General features: G+C 34.9%; 2 protein-coding genes across 2 annotated transcripts; both read left to right on the forward strand.

Moving 5' to 3' along the window:
* Positions 1-1,430: 1,430 nt before the first annotated feature.
* Positions 1,431-18,526, forward strand: LOC106764944 (6-phosphofructo-2-kinase/fructose-2,6-bisphosphatase). The gene is made up of 23 exons (XM_014649400.2): positions 1,431-1,740; positions 1,836-1,899; positions 2,049-2,344; positions 4,174-4,365; positions 5,031-5,240; positions 5,380-5,475; positions 5,709-5,807; positions 5,920-5,949; positions 7,399-7,452; positions 13,810-13,863; positions 13,951-14,028; positions 14,112-14,203; positions 14,291-14,348; positions 14,432-14,506; positions 15,440-15,487; positions 15,718-15,815; positions 17,104-17,179; positions 17,253-17,315; positions 17,408-17,499; positions 17,628-17,696; positions 17,780-17,843; positions 17,930-17,995; positions 18,205-18,526. Exons 1-23 carry the CDS (start codon positions 1,564-1,566, stop codon positions 18,280-18,282), a joined length of 2,229 nt encoding a protein of 742 aa, XP_014504886.1. The 5' UTR covers positions 1,431-1,563; the 3' UTR covers positions 18,283-18,526.
* A 742-nt stretch (positions 18,527-19,268) lies between these two features.
* Positions 19,269-20,569, forward strand: LOC106764505 (RING-H2 finger protein ATL63). The gene has a single exon (XM_014648783.2). It carries the CDS (start codon positions 19,841-19,843, stop codon positions 20,543-20,545), a length of 705 nt encoding a protein of 234 aa, XP_014504269.1. The 5' UTR covers positions 19,269-19,840; the 3' UTR covers positions 20,546-20,569.
* Positions 20,570-25,616: the final 5,047 nt, after the last annotated feature.

Raw genomic sequence — 25,616 nt, forward strand, 5'->3', positions numbered from 1 at the left:
CTCTTTGTACTTTGACCATGAACATAAAAAAAAGATTCATTTGATACATTTTTTATAACTTAGGAATCAAAGGTTTACATTTTTAAAAGCAGAGACTAAACTGAACATCCGCTCATAACTTAAGGACCAAAAAGAGATTTAAACCTTTCAAAAAATACATTCGATTATGTATTATGAAAATTTGTTTCGGATTCTTGAATACTTTTCGAAATGTAGAGTCTATAATGTATTTCTTTTTAAGTTATATGGAAATAGTCATTGAAATATACAATTCAGAATGATTTTTGAGATACATTCCATATTCCATATTATGCATCTGAAAGGTGCTTTCGGATATATAGCTATCTTCCAAAATGCATATTTTCAAATGTACATAAAAATACATTCCGAAAAAGCATGATGACCAAGTTGATAGGAGATGGGTTGCGTTCTACAATACTTGTCTAATGTATTGTTTATTTATGTAAAGAAAAATTAATTTATATTTGTTTAACAAATACCATACTAAATAAAAATATATCACTTAATCAATCGTCTGTTAAACATGCGTGAATAAAATGTTAATATACTTATAAATGTATAAATGTATATGTAAGAAAAGTTTGTTTATATTTTTACATAAGTCTTAATTTGAAATATATTACAAAAACTATATCACTGGAAGATTTAACAAAGCCAAAAGTTACATGAAAAGTCGAAGTGAACTAATCTTTTTGTTATATTTTAGGTCTTCATTTTTTCTTTTTGAAAAACGAAAAAAATAAGTATGAGTCCTTTGCCACTAAAACTTCACCATATCATCTAAAAAATTATAACATAATTATTCAAATAAATTCGCAATGGAATAAAACAACTTCTTAATTTTTTTTTGTTAAATCATAACTAATCATGAAAAAGAAAATCAAGATCACAAAAAAAAAAATGTCCGTATATTTTGAATTCAATCACGTTAAATAAAATTAATAAAATTTAACTAAAAAAATTAAATCCACATATTTCTAAAAATAAAAAAACTAAATTAATTTAAAATTTCATGTTAAAAAAGTGAATATATATTTAACCTGTATTTCTTTTAAACAATCCATGATACTAAATAAAATTAGTATTTAATTTTCATTATTACTCATAAAGATAATTAAGTTATTATTAATAACCATTATTAATTTTTGTATAATTTGTAATAAGAAAACATATTTTTCACAATTTTAAAGGTAAAATGATCAAAGAAAATGTGTAAAAAACAGCTAATTTTCTTATTAATTGTTATATATATATATATATATATATATATATATATATTAATTTGACAAGTCAAGGAAAGTAATTATTAAAAAAATAAATTCTTATATTTATATAAAAAAAAGAGAATCAATTTTATAAATTTTTATGTTCTTTCTAAATCTAGTGTAACAGGACTGCTGACAAAATGTTGGAAGTCTCTCTCTGCCTGTCACAGTGTTAAGAATACTTGGATAAGGATTTTTTAACACACACATCACCATCTATTCTGTTTTGGTAGCTGCAGCTACGGCGAACAAAGTTTCACAAAACTCTGAAGAATCAATGGCGGGTGATAGCGAAGAAGAGCGAGATGGCTTTAACCATATGACGTTACGAATCCCCGGATTGCTTTATGTTTCGGTGAAGATGGAGAATCCCAATCTCACTCTCTCTGGGGACCTTCTTCCTCACGTATCAGGCTCTTTCCCTTTAGGCCCTTCTTGGGATCCTTCCAAAGCTGTAATTTTCACTCACCCATTTCATCATTTCATTCCTTTTATTCTGGGTCTCTCTCTGTTCTTATTGTTGTTGCTTTTTTGGTGCAAAAATTTCAGCTTTCTATGGAACGGGAATCCGCGACTGTGTGGGAGTTGAGCTTTGTTGTTCCGCCTAATCACGGTAATGCTTTCTCACCGGCTTGGTGTTTGCCTTTTCATTTTAAATTAGTTGTAAACTTGTATGTAGAACTGAGAAACAGAATAAAAGAATGCAAATTTTGCATGATCTGCATTCTGACCTCAAGTGTTGAATTTTGTTGGGATTTGCAGAAGCTTTAGAGTTTAAGTTCCTTTTGAAGCCCAAGTGCATCGATAATCCTTGTTTTGTTGAGGAGGGTTCAAGCAGGGTACTAGTTGGTGGAGCATGGCAAGATGGTGACAGGATGGCTTTGTTTAGACTTGATAATGATCAAGTTCTTGAGTATCGAGTATTTGTGGAAGCAAAAAGGATTTCTCCCTTTGATCTTGCAGCTAGTTGGAGGGCTTATCAGGAGAATTTCCGTCTATCGTCTGTACGCGGGATACCTGATGTCAGCATAAATTCAGAACATCAGACAGGCAGTGAGGTAAGACTCCAATTATCGGTTTTCTTTATGTTTGTGATATTAAGAATCAGGTAGTCTTTAAGAGTGTCACCTTTTTCTTCATCTTTATTTTGAAATTTAGATGCCAACTTATAAAAAAAATCATTTTATTTTTACTTTACATTAATGAGATCTAATGCAGCGGTGAATGAAATGGTGGAGTGCTGTGAATACTCAAGCTTAAAGGAACGCTACAAGACTTGTGATGTCATATGGAACTGAGTTTTGAGCCATTAGAAGCCAACAAGAAAATAAACTCAGTGGGATAGAGATGGGAAAGTTAGGTTAGATGCGTTGACAAACTAGACAATATAGGATTAACAATGAATGCATTGGAAAGAAAGTTGGGGTAGTACCTGTAGTAGAAAGAAATTGGTAGAATCTCATCATAGGTGGTTTGGCTGTGTGTGGAGATGACTCACAGAAGAACCCTTAGTAAGGAAAGTATATTATATGATGGAGGGAAGCTTTATGGTTCTTATCACCAGAGGAAGGGGGAAACAAAGAAAAATTATAGGTGAAACCATTAAGAATGATTTAGAGTTTTGTAGATTTAGTTTAGTATCGAGCATCACATTGTTGTTTGATCCGGATAGCTAACCCCTTGTAGTGGGAAAATGCTTGATTTGTTGTAGTAGTAACCCCATGTAGTGGGAAAATGCTTGATTTGTTGTAATAGTATAAATGAGGTCGTAAGTTATCTAAGACACTACCTTCTCCCATTCCACCATTCCTGTCCAACAATTCTTTGTTCAGGTCATCCCATGTCAAGTTAGATAATGGTTTAGTAAAGAATTGAAGAAGTCTAAAGTTCCTCCCTCCATGCATAGCTGAGCGAGGTTCACTGTCACGGCTTCATTGGTTTCTTGTACTTTGAAGTAGATCTCATCTCTCAATATCCATCACGTAGGGTCTTCCCCATTAAACATTGGGAGTTCTATTATTTTCACTGACGAAACTCAATGAATTCATCCCCTTCTAAGGATTTCAACCCATACATGGTCTTCCTAGAATTCTTTGTGCTTCCCGTGTTTTTTGAGCCAACACAGCCCTCTCCTAAGCTATTTATACATTTGCAAAAACTATGAGTCATAAACTCCATTAGTTTTGATCGATTATCTACAGTTTCCTTCCTCATCGATAACATTGCAGTTTGGTTTTGAATCGTTTGAAGATGAATCTCCTCCATTATTGGCTTTATCTTTGTCTATTCTTCTTTGATGATATCAATTCGCACTCCATTGTGACTGTATCAGATGTTTCTCCTTGTTTCCTTTCTTTCTTGATGGCATTTACTGATCAGGGAGGGTATTCAGCAGGTTAGACAAGTTAATACAAATTCCACACCACAGAATAACCAAACAGAAAAATACGGAAATGGAAGATAAAACAGCTATAAGATTCTGTTATTTGCAAGAAAAGAAAATACAACAAGATAAACATTCTTAGTGCCCAGAGCTAGGCTCCTTTAGAGTAACAAACTTACTGCACAATCAATTAATTTCTCTTTTTAGCTGAGAGCACACTAATTATTTATGACTCAGGATTTTCCTTTAATCTCAACCAATTTTAGTTGTCCTTCTCTTCATGGACAGGTAATTTGTTCTGTAGAATTTTTCTAATGTGATACTGCAAAATTGTTATCTTACATTACCAATGTACCATAACTTGTTTGATCATGTCTCTTGACTGATGCCCTTTTTAAGCTGCCATCTTTTCTCTTATTCCAACTTTATGTTAATACATGTGTGAAAGAACTTTTTTCAAACAATTACTATGTACCTTATGCTTAATTTTTATCTTTTATTCAGAACATCTCATCTGCAAATTTAGAGCTTGATCTTGAGCATTATATTGTTCCATCTCCCTCAACTTCTCCAAGTTCAGCACTTGCATATGCTGCTAACAGTACAGAGAATCCCAGATCACTAGGTGGTGGGTCTGCCAGCATTTCATCTTCCATGGGAGATGACGGTGTTCCTATGATCAATCAACCAGAAACAGTAAAGGCTTTGCTTTCAAATTCATGATTATACTTTCTAGAATGGATTGTTATAAAAACACGTAAGATCAGTCCAGAGATTTTTGACCTAACTTTGTTGAATGTTGGTGGTTATTTGCTATATATTCAGAAGTCTTTTTCCAGAACCAGAAGCTGTGGTGGATTTATAGTTGTAGTTGCCTTAAATGACTTTCATTGGTTGAGAATGTAGATTATTTTGTTCAACATATCAGCTTAGATACTTCTTATGTTCTTCTAAAGTGTCAGATGGACTAATATGTTGATGCTTGGTACTGATAAAGTAATGTGTTCACTTTATTTTCTTTTTCTCTGCGTGTGTGTATCTGTTTTCCTTTAATAAGAACTAAAGCTTTTTTAAAACTGTTGGAGAGTATCTCCAATTTAGAGGAAATATCTCCTTTTTTTGTGCCAGTTTATGTGTTGCTAATAGTTAGAATTTCATTAGTATCTTTTCTGAATTATTTTCCTGTATTACTAGTTTCATGAGTTACAGATGGTAGATCATTATATAACCAAATTACGTTTAAACTGCAAAATGTCTCTTCTTGAGGTTATGAGAAAAATATAAAAGAAGCTAGTGGGTTATATGGATTCTTGATTATGCATTATATCACATCTAATAGGCTATCTTGATGTTTCAAATAGGTGGGAGAGGTTCATGCACCTGATCAGTCTAAGGTGTACCAAAGTCCTGGAATGGTTAAATCGCAGTCTGTGGGAACAATTTGTCCTCCAGAGAAAGAAGGTAGTCTGAGGGGAGTTTCTATTGACAGGGGTGTAGGATTTCCCAGACTTGTAAAATCCTCTAGTTCTGATACGTTCACTACAAATTTTAATTTGGACCCTGGTACTAAGGTTTGTATAAATGATTTCCGTTGCTTGTTTATTATTAAAAAAATTTTCCACTAGATTAATATTTTTGCATCAAGTTTTTCAACTCAGTTTATTAACAAATAGTTGCTTCTGCTCCCTCGCCATCCTGGCTTTATAATAGAATTCAATTCCAGCGGCTGCTGGAGCTGTTGCAGCTGCTGCAATTGCTGATCAGATGCTAGGTCCCAAGGAGCATAGGCATTTGGCAATTGTCATGGTAATTCTTGCTTGAGTATTAATTGCTCGTAAACCTTTTTAGCAACACTTTATTTTAGGTATTGAGTGTGATTCAAAATGAGACTATTAACTTGGGATAAACTTCTTCATAAGTATATATCTTGAGAAGTTTGTATTTATGGAAGAAAATGCTGTGTTCCCATGTGTTGTTCATCTAATTACAAATTAAAATATTTGTAAATGAATAATTTATTACTAGCTTCTTTTTCTTAGGTGAGTTTGCCAGCTCGAGGCAAGACTTACACTGCAGCTAAGCTTACAAGATATCTTCGATGGTTAGGTCATAATACAAAACACTTCAATGTTGGTAAGGTTGTTCACATTCTTGACTCATCCTCCTTAGTAATCTATAGTTTTGTATCTAATGGAATACAGGAAACATGTTTGGAGTGCGAATTTAACACACTTATGTTTCAATGTGCAGTATCGTCGCCTTAAGCATGGCTCTAGTCAGGTAAACTTAATGCAGTATAATTAATTGAAAAGTTTATATTTAATTCAATCTTACAAAATTTACTTACAAGATGAGGATTGTCTTCACTTTTATTTTTTATTTTGGTGTATAGTTCATGTGGGGCTTTGAATTTTTCCCAATAGACCCCGTTACTTAGCACTATTGAGCTTGGGACATGGATAATATGTTGAGTAACCCTTTTAATGAATTTAGGATATACTATAATACTATCCTACAAATTGGTGTAGACCTAATTCAACCATACAAAACCAACTTATAAGATAAGATTTGTCACCACTTGTATAATATATTTTGTGGAAAAAAATAATTCAGTATTAAAAAATTTAGCAACAAGCTATAATATACCACTGTTACTATTAGAAACAAAACTGTGTCTCATCAGGAATTGTGGCATAATTGATAACAATGCGTCTCAAACAGAAAACAAAAGTCACGAGTAACTTTGACTATCAAATTTCCAAAAGATTTCCTATGATACTAAGAATCAAATTTGTGTAATTGTTTTTATTTTACATGTATCTTTTATTACTTGATGTATTGTACTGGTTGTTATAAAAATTTATATGATTTATGTTAGTGCAGATTGTAGAGGGTTTGGTAGGTAAAAATAATTCCAGTTTGTAAGGTTTTTTTATCTAGAGATTATTATTTTTCTAAAGTTTAATGAGTGACATGCATGGGTTCTAATAGTTGATTTAGGTAGCCCGCCCTTTCAAAGACAATGACAACCAACTTTGGTATCAATTTATAGCACCCAAGCACTTGGGGGAAGCCAACCTCAAAAGAGCTGTTAAGGGGGTAGAATCAAACACACTTAAATGCTTGTAAGATATTGTCCGCTTTGGGCTAAGCCCTTAGCGCCACCTCCACCTTCTGATACCATTTGAGATCTGAGTCCAACCATATAAGAGATTGACACCACTCTCTATCCAAAACCTTAAGGCAATGGGTTAATGGGTCTTTCATCTTTATACAGTACTCTAATTTTTCATTTCTATCCAATGTGGGACTTAGACTCACTTGGATTTCCAACAAAATTGACCCATATTAGAGAAGTCCAGCTCTATAAATAAATAGGGTGATGAGGTGAATGAGGGAGACATAGAATTAGATAGAATATGTAAAGTGAAAATAAATAGGGAGTCGGAAGCGGATAAGGTAGCTCGAATGGTGGATGGTTTGAATATTGTGGGTGAGAGGTCCACACAAGCATAAAACTGACATACCCCAATGAGAAACTGCTCCTCACTCATGTATGGGAAAGGGTCAATTTATGCATCCTTAACCTTGCATATGCAAAGAAGTTGTTTCTTGATTTAAATTCATGACCAATCGATCGCCAAGGCACAACATTACTGCTAATTATGATGTTATGGTACTGCATACTTTCTAGGAAAATTTACTATCCACGTCATATTTTCTGTGCAGTCTGCTGATTTCTTTCGAGCTGACAATCCTGAAGGTGTGGTAGCACGTAATGAGGTAACTTCTGGCCAACAATTTTTTTTATTTGAATGTGAAAGAGTAATTTATACTGGTTGTATATAATAAGGTTGTAGATGTGTATAATTAGGGTGCATTTGGAAGAGCTTATTTACCGTTAAACTTGTTTTGTGGTATAAGCATTCATGTAAGTGTTTTGGAGAACTTAGAAAATAACTTATGATAAGTCCAAAAGTTGTTTTCAGATTATTTAAGTGTTCTAAAGTAGCTAATGAAAAACTTTCAATTTGTATCAAAGCAATTTAACCCTATTTCCTTTTCAGTTATAGAACAACTGTCAGAAAATCACAGCATAAGGAATAGTATGTGGGAAAAAGCTTATTTGCCCACTTGAGGCCTTTCTCATTAAATAGCCAATAGAAGCTTTACACCAGAGGAGATGCGACAGATATTTACAGCACATCTTCAATAAACTGTAATGTCTAATGAAATGTGACTTATGTCCAGGAAATTTCTAATAAAAGAAATGTGACTGCATAAAGGACATTAACAACAACTTATAAGTACTAATAGGTTCCTAATCGGGAACACCTATGGAAAACACACTTCACCCACACAAAACACACACCTAAAAGTGCTGTATAACCTCTTTGTATTACTGAGCAATCAAGAATACAAGTATAGAGAGCTTAACCTCTCCCCAAAGAACTCCAAGAGTTCCCGCACAATCAATAAGACTCAAAAACTGACTCTCCCAAAGCACCCCCAACCCCTTTTATACAGACTTCTTCCTAACTACCAGTAGAGGCCTAACAATACCACCCTCCCTCGAAACAACCTTGTCCCCAAGGTTGAAGTCAATGTTGAAGAGAAAGACCAAGCAACGAGTTCTCCTGCATAGGTTCGAAAGAGAACCTTCCAAGAAACTTAGCCACGCAGCCACCATGGGGACCGAAGTTATTTTTGCAACAATTGTTGATGTACATGCAAATAACAGAAACAACAATATTAGCAACCCCAAACATAGGAACCAGTCATGATGTCCAATGGGTATCAGCTTCGCAGTATAATTTTCCCCTGTTTTGTTGTTCTTGTTCTTGGTTCTCCCACCGCCAATCTCAAGATCTCTTCTGGTCATGGTTTTTCTCCTCTCGGTGAAACCCACTTTCCAAGTCTCAAACTTTATTACGTAATGTTGCTTAATATCAAGAGGTGGAAGTAAGCCTTGCATTTCTCGAAGTGCACGATAATGCGCTTCCAGCACCGCTTCCAAATTAATTTTCTGCACTTCTGTTAAAAAATTAATTTTCTGCGTCAAAAAATAAATTTTCTACACTTCTGTCAAATCATCAGGCCATTCACTATTCTCTCTGCTGGACAGTGCAGGTTTTTCTCTCTCCCGGAACATTTGGTAGTGCTGGTGCAGAACCGCACTCAGCTCTGTTTGGACAGGGGTCAAATCACTTTGCCTCTCTCTGTCCACCTCATTCTCCACTAGACCCAGTTCTAGTGTCCCCGTTTCAGCATCCTCAAGCTTGAGGAGGGCTTTTGATTCCACCAGCTGTTTGGAAAAAACAAGGTCCCCCTTTTCTCTCACCCTTTCACCCGCCAGATCATACCCCATGAACATTTCTTTCCGATTTATCATCACTTCTCCCAGCGTTACCAACCAAGCGATCCACCGTATATCATCTACTCCTCCAAGCTCGAACACGTAAAGATCGGCAACCACCGTATCTTCCCCCATGTTGATGGGTACCCCCTCACAACGCCCTTTGGGCACCCTCCGACGTCCGTCCCCGAGACTCACCACGTATGGTGTCGTGTCAGTCACCGGAAGTTTCCTCTCCTCTGCCACCCGTCGGCTCACAAAATCATAGCTGGCCCCACGATCGACGAGAATCACCACTCGCTTCTCTCCGATTCCCCCCTTGAGTTTCATGGTCGTGGGCGACGTCATCCCCTCTGCTGAGCATGCCGACAGTTCCATGCACTTGCCCTCCTGAAATCCTTCTTCGGTAACTGCGTTCTCCTCGCCTTCCGCCAACTAGAGAACTCGCAGACTTCTCTCGGCACAGCGGTGTCCTGGTGCGAAAGGGTCGCCGCACCGGAAACACCGACCCTCTTCCCGTCTTTTCAGAAATTCGGGGTAGAGCAAATTTCGAACCATTCGTCCCCGATTATCATCTCCTCCCTCGTTTCTGTCCCTGCTGCCCATCGTCGGCAACGATGCTTCCCTCCGATTCGCCGAACTCTCGTCCACACCTCCCGCACAATTTACGGTGGGTCGCTCCACTTCTCCGCGAATCACTGTTGTTGTGGGTCGCGATCCTCCTCCGATCACCCTGACGCCATTCCATCCTCCTCCTCGCGCTCGAATCATCGCGTCCTCTACATCTCTCGCGACCCTAATCGCCCCCTCCAAATCCTTAGGAGCTTGGATGCGCACTTGGCCCTTAATTTCTTCCTTCAATCCCGCCAAGAAAAGTCCCATCGTCAACTCTTCCGTCAATCCTTGCGTCTGTCCCAACAATATTTCGAAATTCCGGGTAAATTCCTCCAGTGAGCCTTCTTGACGTAAGGTCACTAGCTGCTCGTACACCGTGCCCCGGAATCTCCCTCCGAAACGATTGATCAACCCAGCCTTCAAGCCTGACCTAGAACGATTCTTGGCTTTAGCCTCCCAAGCCCGAAACCAATACCCAGCGCTTCCCTCCATGATCATGGATGCCCGACGCACCTTATCTTCCTCCATCACCCTCTGTAGTTCGAAAAGCTTCTGAGCTTGATTGATCCAATTCAATGGGTCGAGTCTATCGAAGACTGGTAATTCCCCTTGATTATTGTTACCTCCATTCATCCCTCTCATCAATTGTTGTAGATCACGCCTGATCGCCGCTGTCTCCTCCTTGATTCCCTCCACTGTAATCTCCAAATTGTTCAATCTTCCCTCTGTTGGACTTTCCATCGCTGATTCCCCTCTTCCTTGGATCCGGCAGGTCGGACCAAATGATAGGTTCCTAATCGGGAACCTATGGAAAACACACTTCACCCACACAAAACACACACCTAAGAGTGCTGTATAACCTCTTTGTATTACTGAGCAATCAAGAATACAAGTATAGAGAGCTTAACCTCNCCCCAAAGAACTCCAAGAGTTNCCNCACAATCAATAAGACTCAAAAACTGACTCTCCCAAAGCACCCCCAACCCCTTTTATACAGACTTCTTCCTAACTACCAGTAGAGGCCTAACAAGTACTTTCATAAATACCTCTTCAACAAGTGTTTAATTATGTTTACCTAGCAGACTCTTAGTTGGAGATGTTACTTCCAGATTTTACACAATCTTATTTCATTCTACTAATTTATATTTTTTTACATTTTATCATTTTTTTGTTTGGTCACAAATATTTCACTTTATTCATACTACTGGAAAAACAGGTCTACGTGTCCACTTCCTTTTTATGGTAATAAAAAATGTAATTAAAATTTAATTATTAAAATGAGAAAATGATTACTAAAATTTATATTGAAGTTACCAAAAACGTGTGCATAAAAAAATCATAAAATTAAATCGTTTTTATTAATTTTTATAGTTATAATTATTTAAAGAAGCACTTGTAATTTTTCAGCAAGAGTACAACATGACGTAAAATCAATAAAGGTAGTTATTTTTATAAGGGTGGAAAATGCATGCACGGAAAAAAAAGTCATACAAAGGAATCCTCATTATTGATTGTTAAAGATTATTTTGTGACTATTCATCTAGTATGTTTGAGAAAATGAATATTTTCAAGAACTAGTTATTTTCTGAAGTTTATAGTCTTTCAAGAAGACCCTAGTAATCATGAACAAATAGAATAATCATTTTTAGGCCGTGTAAGGCCATGTTGCAGTAATGTTGGGGAGAGTTTGCAGAACCATTGTCTAGAGGTTTGTCTAATTCCATTTGTGGATTTATTTAACTTGAAACTAATTCTTTTGTTGTTGTTTTGCAACCCTGAGCAATATTTATGTATACTTCCTCATATAGCATACCATTTAAGAATGCATTGTTGATATCTAGCTAGTAAGATTTTTTACAGTAGGTTCCAATTTTTTGCAGCAACATGAGCTAGTAAGACCTTTACAAAAGTAAGTTAAGTAAGTTTGGCCACTAGTGAAATTTGATTGATAAAGGTTTTGTATTTTGGATTTAGTTTGTCTAAAGAATTAAAGTTTTGAATGGATAAGGATGTGAGAGGTGCTAGAGCACACATTATCAGACAAATAAGAGGGTTTCTTAACGCTCTGAATGATCTCCAAACAAAGGCTTCAAGTCCATTAGTACTACACATTGATGTTTTATATTGTACCGTATGGCTTATTAGATTAACGAACAATAGAAGTATTTAAGGCATATTATTAGCAATGGACAAAGGAATTACCATATCATCAATAAAGGAGTAAGAATTGCTAAAAGGAGTCACTTCCGTGAAAGGAAAAATTGTTTAATGAAAGAGCACATTGCTCAGCCTCTATGTTGTTTAATTTATATCCTTTATTGTCTCTAGGATAACCAACAAAAATGGATGAAATTATGTGAAGAGTAAATTTGTTTTTGGACGAGCACAAAGTTAATGAATAAGCTAAACATAGAAAATTATTTAAAGAGTGATAATCAAGTTTGGATCTGTTTGAGCCTAGTTAGACGAATTTTGTCATAGTACTGGAGAGAGAACCCTCTTAATTAGAAAGGAAATAGTGCAAACGCACTCTTCCCAAAATTGGATTGACAAGTTGGATTGAAAAAATAAAACAATGTTGATGTTTTCTCTCAACTATCGAGTTTTGTTAAGATCTCTCCACACAAAAAATTGATGTAGATTGCCTTGTTTTGCTAGAAAATCAGTATGGGCAAGTTCTTTTGCATTGTCATACCTGAAACACTTTGGCCCTAAACTGAGTTTTAACCATTTAAAAAAATGTTTTATAACATTAGTAGAGTTTTAGATTTGTGTGTGAGCAAAAATATCTAGGTAAAATGACTATAATCCATCAATCAAGTTTATGAAAAAATGTTTGCCATCATAAGTTTACCATAAGACCCCCAAATGTTACTATGTAATGTATTAAATAATGGTTGAAACACCTTGTTGAGTAAAGTGAAAGATAATCTTCTAAACTTAGCAAGAGGTCGAATTTGAAAATTGGGAGTAGAAAAATTATGTTATATCAAAAAGAATTTCATTACTCAAAAGTAGAAAAACTTTATTAGAGACATGTCCAAATTTATGCCAAATAGAAGCATTCTTACAAGAATCGGTATTTTAAAAAGAAATACAGTATTTGTAATGGTATTAAAGGAAAGGAAACAGTTAAATCATTTTGTGTAAAAATTGGAGACAACATGTATATTCCTTTAGTTAAGATTACCACCGACAATCTTCATCTTCCTGGAGTGAATCCTATAAAAAAAAAGTGATTTTTAAGGAAGGTGATGGACAAATGAGTATGAGCCAACAAAGCACTAAAAGACAGAAAATTAAAATTGAATTGAGAGACACATAAAAAACATAATAAAGCACCAATATAGGAGAAAGTTGAATAATGCCAATAGTTACTGCATGAATAATAGATTAATTGGGTAATAAAAGGCTTCGATCAGTGACACCATGACATGTTTGTAGGATTGAAAACATTACCAAGAATGAACATGCATGAGTACTAACACTTGAATCATGATCCATCTACCTTTAATAAAAGGATTGGTAGAAATATTATAAGAAAACTAAACCATTGGTAAAAGGACTGACATTTAGAGTGGACATAATCATACCACTAGGAGACATTAGAGTTCTCATCGATGACATCCATGGAATAAAACCAAAAAAATTATTGGAATGAATACAGAAAAGTCACTTCTGATACTACTACATCAAGGGGGACAGAAATAAAATAATTCATTGAATCAAGATGATGTTTACATATAAGAGAGGACTATATATAATAGCAATCTACTAAAAAAATAATATATAATACCTATTATATCTAGAAAACAAAATAATTGATCATATATTAAATATATTATATCTAATTGTATTTCATATATTTGATTCTAATAGATATATATATATATATATATATATATATATATATATATATATATATATATAGAGAGAGAGAGAGAGAGAGAGAGAGAGAGAGAGAGAGAGAGAGAGAGAGAGACTTAAATGCTTTAAATTTGCCTCAACTACACCATGTACTCCTTGTTTAAATACAATATGTATTTATTATAGCTAATGTTGAGATATGTGCGCAGAACCTAGCAATTTGTCATAGATGATTCTGGTATTGTTAGCTCCTTGTCATCCTTTCTCTATGTTCATAGTTGTAATATTTCATGTACCACTAGGTAGCCAAGATGGCATTTGAAGATATGATATCTTGGATGCAAGAAGGGGGCCAGGTAAATTTGTCCTTTTCAGATGATTTTGTTACTTTAAGCCTTCTTTCAAGATTTTTGTTTTTGGCTGAAGCTTTAATTGGGGTTTAGGTTGGGATATTTGATGCCACAAACAGTAGCAAGCAGCGAAGAAACATGCTGATGAAACTGGCTGAAGGTAGATGCAAGGTAGATGGGTACTGCCATATGTGCAATACGAAAATAATTTAGTTTTGAACTGTTCTTATGTATCCTTGCATTTTGTGTTACAGATAATTTTTTTGGAAACAATATGCAATGATGTAGAAATAATTGAGAGGAATATACGCTTTAAAATTCAGCAAAGCCCTGACTATGCCGAAGTGTAATGTTTCATATAAAATTAGTGACATCTTATCTTAATGAGTATTTGGAATTGTAGTTACATACGCAATCAGCTTTTCTTTTGCAGACCAGATTTTGAGGCTGGGTTGCGGGACTTCAAAGAACGTGTAGCCTATTATGAGAAGGCAAGTCCTTCACGTGTACTTTAAATTTTAATGGCTATTCGAGGTGAGCTTTTGCTTCAAGTAATGTTGATTTTATGCACTAGGTTTATGAGACAGTAGAAGAAGGATCTTACATAAAAATGATTGACATGGCCAGTGGACATGGAGGGCAAATACAAGTAAGTTTTACATTTAGTTATGTCATTGTATGAAGCAAAACTGAACCATTTTACATATGTCATTGGCTAGTTTGCTAGTATTGCTAGTTTGATAAATGATATGCATCATGCATGTTTATTGTCCATATAGTAGCTTTTTGTTTGGGTTAGTAACAAATAGATTCTAGTAGTTTAACTAGTTGTAAAACCTTGGTGTGGAAAAAGGTATGGTTTCACTCTCACCTTCAGATTTAAATAGATTATAACTACTCTATCCTTGTGTTCACTTTCTGCTTTTTTAAATTATTGTGTTATGGTTCCGTGCATGTGTATATTTGAAAGTGTGATTGTTCTTCAAAGAATCAGTGTTATAAAAGCTTGTTACTACCATATGGATGCATTATGTTTATATGGATCGCATATTAGTAGATCTGAATTATACAATATATAATCGGTAAACTAGAAAAGATTCATTGCTCGGCTCTAAACTGTGTTGAGTGACAAACTTACATTAGAAACGGACAAAGTTAGGCTCTAAAATATATATTGAACCCTGGGCATCTCGGATGACCAATCTGTGATACCATGTCAATGAACCATCCAATCTAAAAGTTATGCCAAGTAGTAAGGTGTATATGTAAATTGTATTGTAAATTAAATTATACCATGGGTTAAAATTTCTGAGAGGAACTTGAAAGGAGGAACAAAATGTTGCAAAGTACCGTAGCCATATACTTTATGAGAAAATGTAAGTCACTTATCTGATGTTTAAGGACATATAGTAAAATACTTTCGCTGTTTGAAAAAAACTATTGGGAGGCTGCTCTAATATTCTAGAATTTCTTGTTGCAAGTATTTGTGCATCTCGTTGAATTTTACGATAACCATTTACAAACATGGTTTACAGTGTCACTTTAATTTGTTAATGATCACAAATTCTATCTTCTGGTTTAGGTGAACAATATCAGTGGCTACCTACCTGGTCGGATAGTCTTTTTCTTGGTAAGTTTATTAGAAGAATGTAGTATTAACAGTCAAAGCTTCATTAACACACTGAAAAGTAAAAGAAATGATCAGTTAATAATATTTAACCCAGTAAGACAGTATTTAGAAATGTCATAGATCAACTTTTGCAAATGGTTTTTTCTTGAACATTAATAATATATGCCTTCAGCAAATGCTTCTGCAAATCACTTGTTAGCTTCTATTAATGATTTGTTTTTATCATACAGGTAAATACACATCTTACACCTCGCCCAATATTACTTACCCGGCATGGAGAAAGTCGGTTCAATGTGAGAGGCAGAATTGGAGGAGACTCTGCATTAAGGTATATTTGTGTTCTATCTCTATTTAGTGTAATGTTTATATTAATGAGGACACAAGCTTAGAAAAAGGTAGTGTACGAATGAAAATATTAGTTTGCATTTCTGTTCTGTTTATATGAGGAACTGTTAGAATACAAAGAATCTAAATTATTTTTCTGTTACCAGTCTTATTGTGATAAATCTTATTTTTATTTCGTGTTGTAGTAGATGTACCACACTTGTACATGATCTAGAATATTAGTTTAAAGAGGATTATAAGGTCATTTTTTTTTCACATTGCAATTATTCAAAGTTTTATTAGTCAATACCCTCTTTTCTACATTGCATTAGATACCCAAAGTTATGTAAGGAACCTTTATGGTTCCTTTTAAGGTTCCTTTTACTAATATTTTTTTTCTACTCTCTATTGTAGAAATTATTATCGATCTATTCCTTCCATTTGACGGCTTTCTAAGAAGCCAAAAAACTAGGATATATTATAGCTTATTTGCCACTGGTGGGTCAGGTTGGGTTAATAGTGTGGAAGTTGCACCATGACATTTATCTAAGCGGGAGGCCTGGTGTCATTGATTGTTGGCACAATGGTTGTAATGGAAAATATAAGTAGGAGAGAAACAACTATGTTATGGTTCATAAGAAATGTCAAGACAATGGAGTTGACAGTACTTCAAAAAATAGACTTATAATGATCGGAGATGTTTTTTATTGGAAGGGAATGAAGCTGAAAAGATGTTCCGACAAGATAGATGACCAATTGGAAAGAATAGTGGCAAAAAATGAAGCAGTTTGGCGTTGTGTATTAGTACTAACAAAATATGTTTTTAATCAAAAATATTTAGAAAAAACGTGATAATAATTATTTAAGCTTTTCCGGAATGAAAAACTCTGAAAACTTAATGCTGTTGTCTAAAGCTATTTGCTTCTGAAAAAAGCTCTAGAAAAAGTTATTTTACACAATTATTTTTCAAAAGCTTCAACTAAAGGGCCCCATATCTTGGATTTTTTTTTGTCTTGCTATGGCATATCATTTTGAGACTAATGGGTACGTCTCACTTTACTCACTTCACTGAAAGAAAAATACAAGCAGCTCTTTGATTCAAGACTTAATTGAAAAATTTATTCTAACTGCTGTTATGCAAAGATAGATGATTTTAGTTTCCCTATATTTGAATTATTTCGTATTTTCCTTTTTTTTTTTTATAAATGTCATATCTGGTTTTTTGAACAAGAATTGCTATGATATTTTTTTTTTTTTGCCTAACTGGAACACAATGCAATTTGTTTCAACAGTGAGGCTGGAGAACTTTATAAGAAGAAGCTTGCTAAATTTGTTGAAAAGCGTCTCAAATCAGAACGAGCTGCTTGTGTAAGCTTGTAATAAATATACGTGCAAATATTGAAATGATAAACGGTTTGTGATGTTTGTGACTGGTGTCCAGATATGGACTAGTACACTGCAGCGAACAATTTTGACAGCAGGACCAATTGTTGGATTTCCTAAGGTTAGTGTCATCCTTGAGTCAGAAAATATGGATTGACAGAAGTGTGTATTATTAATGCTCCCTCACTTTCTAATAGTATCTATATATGGTAGATACAATGGCGTGCACTTGATGAGATAAATGCTGGTGTGTGTGATGGCATGACATACGAAGAGATCAAGAAGAACATGCCAGCGGAGTACGAGTATGTTCCAAACTGTGATCTTTCTAATTTCCAGTTGAAAAAGCCGGTGCTTGGTGGGATCGTGATGCTATTTAAAAATGTTTCTTGTAACTATTGTTCTTTATTTTGTTTTTCTTTTTCTGCTACAGATCACGCTGTAAGGACAAGCTTAGGTATCGTTATCCTCGTGGAGAGTCTTACTTGGATGTTATTCAAAGGTTGATGCATCACTTCTTGTATCATTATTTGGTTCCAAACTAGTACTGTTTTGTGTAAATAGTTTGTATTTATGATAAGGCAGGTTAGAACCTGTAATTATTGAGCTTGAGCGGCAACGGGCACCTGTTGTTGTGATATCTCACCAGGTTTTTCACATAACTTTGATGAAAACTTACCCATTTATATGCTCTATATGATTGATTGGTTTTAATTCTTGAGTTTCTTACCACAGGCAGTTCTAAGGGCATTATATGCTTATTTTACTGACAGGCCTTTGCAAGAAATTCCAGATATTGAGGTAATATATTCATATTTAGCTCAAAGTGAAAGATGGAGTTGTGCAGAAGCTCCATCTAGTTCATGACTAATATTTAAGAAATGAATTGTAGTAATTTTGTGTTAGAAGAAAAGAATTTGTGAGGTTCACCATCTCATTTTGTGAAACGTTTGTGTGAATAATGAATTTGCACAAGAAATCTGATGTATCTGAGATTTGCTCATTTTCAGGTGCCCCTCCATACAATAATAGAGATAAACTTGGGAGTTACAGGTGTGGAAGAGAAAAGATACAAACTAATGGACTGAAAGAATAGCTGGAGGAGAGAAGAATCTGGGGGGATGGAATAGATTTAAGTGACCAATTTTTGGTTTTATATGAGAAAAATAATTATTATCATGTATATTGTAAAATCCTGAACGAAACACCCCTTTTAATAATTTTTATGAGCATCCTTTAGTTTCCAGTTTGGAGAATTCTGAACATCAAAACAAAAACAATAATTTCTCATAGTTTCCATTTTCCAATGAAACAAATCCTGTTGTTTGGTTACATTCTGCATATCCCTTGCAAGGTTGAAATTGAAATTCTAAGATTATTGCAATGGGGTTCTAGAATACAAGAAGTTGGAGCATTGACAATAAACTAAAGAAACAGGTTTGAACAAAAATCTTCAGCAGAAAATATGGAGAAAAAAGTTAATGTGACATGAGATACTCGGGGTCTAAAATTTGCAGGCCAACTGAAAAATGCCACAAATAAAGTTAGCTATTAGTTATATTTTATGTAAATTTAGCTATTCCTATTAATTGTACTTCTCAAAACATAACTTATCGAAAAGTGATTAATAATGAAAACAAAAAGATTCAACTAGGAAAAAGGAAATAGAGCATGTGTAATGATTTCCAACCCCAAAAAACCTGTGAATTATTGGGAATGCAGTATGACAGGAGGACCTTTTGCAAGCCTAATACTGTAACCTCTCTAAAAACTGAAAAGGGATCTATCCATTGCTGGAAACATGCAACAAAATATGGTGGAATCTAAGCAAAGATCTTCTACTGCTATCAACAGTTGACTGCTAGCTGTGGTAGGGTGGTCAAAGAAAAAAAGAAAAAAAGAAAACAGCCCCTATAGAGTGTATGGTTCCATTCACATGGGACCCCTGAACTCTGGTTGATCTCTTTATAACAGTAGTTAGGGTCCCGCGACATGCCCTACCAAACCCAAACAACACAGAGCCAATTCTAATATTGTCAAAGTTGTAATAAATGCATGAAAGGCCCTAAAAAGACAATGAGTAATGTGAAAGTGAAGAAATTGTGGAGGGGGTTGCCTCCTTTTCATGATTGACTTAAGCTTGATGCAGTTTACAAGAACTAAGAATATCTTATTTTATTTCTTGGTCATGTCATTAGTCATAAGCCCTTTGCCTTAGGAGTTAGGATCCTTTATTGCACCAATTTAACCAATTAAAACCACAAATAAATAAACAAAAACCTGCCACATGAATCCAATAAAACCCACCTACCCTCCATTGCCGTTGCCTTCACGAGTGCTTCATTTCTGCCCTATTTTTCTCTTCATCCTTCCACCCCCATTCCCATGTTGACTTCATCACAACAAAACATTTGTTTTTACGTAAACATTTTCACTGCTAATTCCAAAGAAACCACACTGAGTACAAGAACAAACCAACATTTTATTCACCATTGCACAAACTGCCTCTTGACTTGACTCAGTTTTGTTGGGTCCCCTCCACCCAAAATCTCATTTTAAGCTCAAAGTCCTAACCTTTTCCACAAATATAACCTACCCTTTTCCCCATTCAAGAAAACTACACTCACATTCTTCACTCCCCTCACAATGCCGACTCAATCCGAGTCACCCAGTAACTCACTCAGTCAACTCGCTCAAAACGTCTTCTCCGACAACAACAACAGCAGCATCATGCTCGCAGCCGTTCTTTCCTTGCTCCTAGTCATCCTCTTTGTCCTCCTACTCCACTTGTATGCCAAGTGGTTCTTATCTCAGTCGCAATTACGTTCTCGCACTCGCCGGTGGCGAACTCCGGTGACTGTCTCCGACGTTCTGGAACCTTCCCATTTCCACAGCATCAACATAGAAGCTTCAACCACCTGCCCCAAGGGCCTGGATTCAGCGACAGTTTCAGCAATTCCCATGTTTGTGCACAAAACAGAGAAAACAGAGGAATTGGAATGTGTGATCTGTTTGAGCGTTATTGAGGAGGGTGAGATTGGAAGGAGATTGCCAAAGTGTGGCCATGCTTTTCATGTTGAGTGCATTGACATGTGGTTTACTTCACATTCCAATTGTCCCATTTGCAGAGCTCCTATTCTGGGAAGCGATGATTCTCAACCGGGTTCTGATGACGTCTTTGAGATTGTGGTTGTAACTCCTGGTTATGAGATTAGTCAGAGTGAAATCGGTTCGATGAGTGGTTCTGTTCCAGACAATTCTTCTTCTTTGTTAGGTTTCTCTTTGAAGAGATTGCTGAGTAAGGTTTTTCTGTCACCTGACCATGTAACTGAGTTGAATGCTTCACAATGAAATATGAACTCTTCTCAAAGTTTATACATTTTTTCTTCTCTTGAAAATGGATGTTTCACAATGAAATATGAACTCTTCTCAAAATTTACTCATTTTTTGTTTTCTTGAAATTGTTTGGTTTTCTTCTGGAGATGTTAGTTTCTTTCTTTTTCTCTCAATTGGCCGAGAGATTTAAATGCAAGAGAAAGATTGATGAGCTCTTAGACACATTTTTTGAATGATGATCGTAAAAGCGTGTTCTTTCATATCCTTTCAATCATTAAAGCAAATTACTTGCAAATTCCCATGTTACATAATTTCTATAGCAACATTTTGATATGTTATAGAAATTGTAATAGTCCTGATATAGAGCAGAAGAAAAGACAAAAGAGAGTACTTGATGGGTTATAAATGTGACGTTGGTTACTCATCTGTCGCAATTGATAACACTTTCTAACTGTAATTGATTGTTCTGATGTCTAAGGCTGTGTTGTTCAGTGATGATGAATGAGCATGTGGGTAGAAGACAAGGGGTGGTATGGTATGCCACAGAGAAGGGACAGCTTTATGTACGTCTTTCTTTCTGCTCATCGAACCTCTTCTTGTGGGATGGATCAGAGTTCAGTTCTGCAAATGGCTCATCAGAAATATATCATTACATCTGAAATTTATATCCGTTTCTTAATACCAAATTTTCATACATTTTTATAAGGAAAATATTATATGCATTTCAAAAAGTTTCTCTCAAAAATTTTATTTCAAAAATTAAATATGGTAATCATAATTAAGTGGTCTACTTAAGAAACTAATCTAACTTTGTCTACATTTACCCCACCAAGAAGGGGAAACAACGTTACAAGAACTTCACTATGTAGTGTAAATTAAGCTATTGCATTGAGTATTCATTGTTTCTAACTATTTTTATTTCTGAAATCCATGGCCATCTTCTTGTAAGGTTTGTGGCCTGTGCAGCAACCTAGTGGTCCACCTTGGAGTTGGTATGTCCTTAAACCTAGTTTAATACTGTGATCCACATAATAGAACAAAACTGGCATAATTTGATGTAAAACTAGTTAAGATAATTGTGTACATGTTTTACTATAATACCTATTACTATAGATGAGTCAAATTGTTACAAAGAAAAATATCATATTAATGGGTTGGTTTCATCAACAGATTTTAACCATGCCACTTATTTCTAGTTTTTGCCGCATACACTATAGCTTTTCTGCTGCATACACTTAATGAGAATCCAACAATTGCTATTAATTAGAGCATCATTTGGATTTTTTCTAATAAATAATAATTATGCCTCGTCGTGTTTTTGTCCTAGATTAGAGATGTTAAAATGGGTTATAACTTCTAAGTTAATCTGGCTCACCACGGGTTCAAGTTGGGTTGCGTTTGAAAAAATTGTATTTTTTTATACGGATCAGATTTCAACTCGGTTCATGCAAGTTGAACCCGTGGTGGGCCAGGTTGACCCACCTACCTAATTTTATTTTATTAAAATTTAATTTTAATTTTATAAAAGAAACATTTATTATTTTTTTTGCTTGAAATAATTATTTAAGTTTCCTATTTTCAAAATTAATTAAACACCCATGTTGGAGGAGTGAAATTTAGAAGTGAAATTTATTTAGATTTAAATTATAGAAAGTTTATAATTTTTTTTATTTAAAAAAATTGTATTTAAGTGAGTCAATGAGCCAACCCGTTTACCCACCAATCCGTGGTGGGTTGCGCCCGTTTAAATTTTTCTGACTCAGCTAATAAATGAGTTGGGTTGGCTCACTAAGTGACCAACCTGTGATGAGTCGGGCCGAGTTACCCGTTTTAACAACTCTAATATAAATTTAAAAATTACAGAGTTATATCTTAATTTATAATAAAAATAGAATGTGAAAATATACATGAATTAGCTATTTGCTATTGTGAACTGAGAGTGATGAGATTAAAAGCATGTATTTAACTAAAGTGCCTTAAGATGGTTTTGGTTTTCTATCTTAATAAAGATAAAGAGAAAAGAATAAAATAGTCTACATAATATTAATTGTCTTAAAAATGAAGTTCATAACTTATTTATGTAATTTCTATTATTTTAAATTTAATATTTTTAATTTGACCTATCATATAATATCATATAATATTATTTATGGAATTTATAAAATAACTTTTTTAACAATTATGTTTTTAGTCATAAACTTGTTAGTATTAATTCAAAACAACTTTTAACTATATTTCATTCTATAAATGTAAAATCTCACATACAAATCAAGTTAATTGAAAAGTTTTGTGTATTACCCGAGTGTCGTTGCTTTCTCTGTCCTTTCTTTGCTCTCGATCCCCTTTTTGTTCTCTGCTTTTCTTTTTTTCAGTTATTTCCTCTTGAACCCTAAATGGTATGAAGAGCTTAACAAAAACAAGATTCGTGTGGTGTGTGGGTGTGATCAAAGTCTGGAAGAAATGTGTATATCCAACAAGAAGTGTTCTTTGGAAGTGAAAAATCCTTAAAGGTGAACAAGGAGGTCCAAGAAACTCCAAGGATTTGATCAAGAAACAATGTAGTATGGTAGGGTTTGGAGGAATACAGGGACCCATTCCAGTTTTTGATGGGAAGTTGTTTGATGACTGGAAAATCAAGATGTTGTCTATTTTTTGTTTCCAGGACGTGGTAGAGGTGATAAAGTGCGGTTTTGAGGAACCAGGAAGAAAAGCACAGATGAGGAGAAAAGAAACTACAAATTACAGCAGAAATTGGATAGCAAGGCTAGATTCCTACTCTATCAATGTGCGTTCAAAGATTTTCAACAAAATCTCCAAAGCAGCAACTTTGAAGGAAATATGGGAGATTCTAATGAAAACTTATGGTGATGGTGATAAAAATAAGAAGGTAAGGTTGTAGACTTTGAGAAGACAGTTAATTCTGACCATGGATGAGGGTGAAACTATGGCAGAGTATTTTGATATGGTGCAGGAGCTGGTCCATGCTATGAGAGCGTGTAAAGATGGTATTATAAACCAATATGTGGTGGAAAAAATCCTAAGAACCCTAACTCTAAGATTTGATCATGTGGTTGTTGCTATTGAAGAAACTCGTGATTTGGAGAAATTGGAGATTGAGGAATTGCAGCATTCATTAGAAACACATGAGTATGCATCAATGAACTTAAGCAATGTCAATAACAAGCACTACAGGCTCGGTCTCAATATAAGGGCAAGAAAGGGTTCAAGAAAGGTAATAAAGGCAACACTAAGCATAAAGAATCACTAGAACAACAAGGTGAAGATTCCAGTGATTCAATCAAAGGCAAGAATCAAACGTCTTACACCAATTTTGATGGTGGATGGAAATTTGATAAAAAGAAAGTTAAATGTTACAACTGCCAGAAGTTTGGCCATTTTGCCAAAGAATTTTGGAAAGGAGATTGAGCCAAGAATAAACCAAAGAAGAGGGCTAATTTGGCCCAGGAGGATGTGTCAGATTCTGAGGCAATGATGATAATGACTAACATAGAGGAAGATCAGTCAAAAAGTGCAGTTTGATATTTGGATTTTGGTAGCTCCACACACATGACTAGGAGGAATGAATTTTGTAAAAATGAGGGTATAATGCATGAAGTTACTCCTCCTTATACACCTTATCACAATGGAACAACAGACAGGAAGAATAGAAACATACTAAATATGGTTAGGTATATGCTAAAGAGTAAAAGGTTGCCAAACTTTATGTGGGGAGAGGCCGTGTTGACAACCACTTATATCCTAAACCTATCTTCAACAAAGAGGCTGAAAGGTATTACACCTGAAGAAGCATGGTCTGAGGTAAAACCAAATGTTACCCATTTGAAGATATTTGGTTCTATATGTTATAAACATGTGCCAGACCAATTGAGAAAAAAATTAAATGATAAAAGGCTACCTCTAATTTTGGTTAGATATAATTCTACTAAAGGATATAATTTGTATAATCCTAAATCTGAATAAGCTTTTATTAGTAGGGATGTAATACTTGATGAAGTTGAAATTTGGTAGTGGGAATCAACAGAGCAAGGAGCTTCGACCATTATTTTGGAAGATGAAACTGCAACAGTACATTCATATGTCTGTAGCAGAGATGACAATGTTAGAAGGTCATCAAGAATAACCTAGTTGCCAGCACATCTGAGAGATTATGAGCTGTTTTATGATGCTACAATCACATCAGAAGGGAATTGTTTTCATTGTGCTCTAATAACAGAAGTTGAACCTATTGAGTTTGACCAAGCTGTTAAGGATGAAAGGTGGTGGAAGGCAATGCAGGAAGAGATTGACTCAATTGAAAAGAACCGGACATGGGTGTTGAGAGAGTTGCCCCCCAACAAGAAGCCATTAGCATTAAAATGGGTTTATAAGTCAAAAATAAACCCAGAAGGTTTTGTAATAAGGCATAAGGACAAATTGGTAGCCAAAGGATTCCTCCACAGGGGTTTGAAGTCAAAGAGCATCAAAACAAGGTGTATAGGCTGAGAAAGGCTTTGTATGGGCTTAAACAAGCTCCAAGGGCCTGAAATCATAAGATTGATGGCTTTATGAGTAGTATTGGGTTTGAGAAGTGTGTCTCAGAACATGGATTGTATGTGCAGTGTTGTCAACATAATGGCAAACCAGAGAAGTTGATAGTTTGCTTATATGTTAATGATCTTCTAATTACAGGAAGGAGTGAGGAGCAAATTTCTAATTTCAAAGTCTAAATGTTAAAGGAGTTTAAGATGAGTAATTTGGGAAGGTTAAGTTACTTTCTAGGGATTGAATTTTCTGAGACTGAGAGTGGAATTGTGATGCATCAGTCAAGATTTGCTTTCGACATGTTAAAAAGGTTTGACATGCTCAATAACATTGCTGCCAATACCCCAACAAAAGTGGGGTTGTGACTTAAGAAAGATCCTGAAGAAGAAGGTGTATGTCAACACCCAATTTCGTCCGGGAAAGTAAATAATCGATATTAAAGAAAATAATAATCTTCCTCAATGCAGGGCACATCACTTTAGAATGTTTTTGAAATTTTTGTTTAACATGGTAATAATTTGAATCAATATTATGGCATTAATGG

This window comes from Vigna radiata, chromosome 6, assembly GCF_000741045.1.
Source record: "Vigna radiata var. radiata cultivar VC1973A chromosome 6, Vradiata_ver6, whole genome shotgun sequence".
Taxonomy (NCBI): Eukaryota; Viridiplantae; Streptophyta; class Magnoliopsida; order Fabales; family Fabaceae; genus Vigna; species Vigna radiata.

Excerpts from the sequence above, each read along its gene's own strand:
- LOC106764944 (XM_014649400.2), top strand. The coding sequence starts at position 1,564 with ATGGCGGGTGATAGCGAAGAAGAGCGAGATGGCTTTAACCATATGACG. Across the intron at positions 1,900-2,048 it reads TGTTGTTCCGCCTAATCACG|AAGCTTTAGAGTTTAAGTTC; the intron begins GTAATGCTTTCT and ends TGGGATTTGCAG. Across the intron at positions 14,029-14,111 it reads TGGCTGAAGGTAGATGCAAG|ATAATTTTTTTGGAAACAAT; the intron begins GTAGATGGGTAC and ends TTTGTGTTACAG.
- LOC106764505 (XM_014648783.2), top strand. The coding sequence starts at position 19,841 with ATGCCGACTCAATCCGAGTCACCCAGTAACTCACTCAGTCAACTCGCT.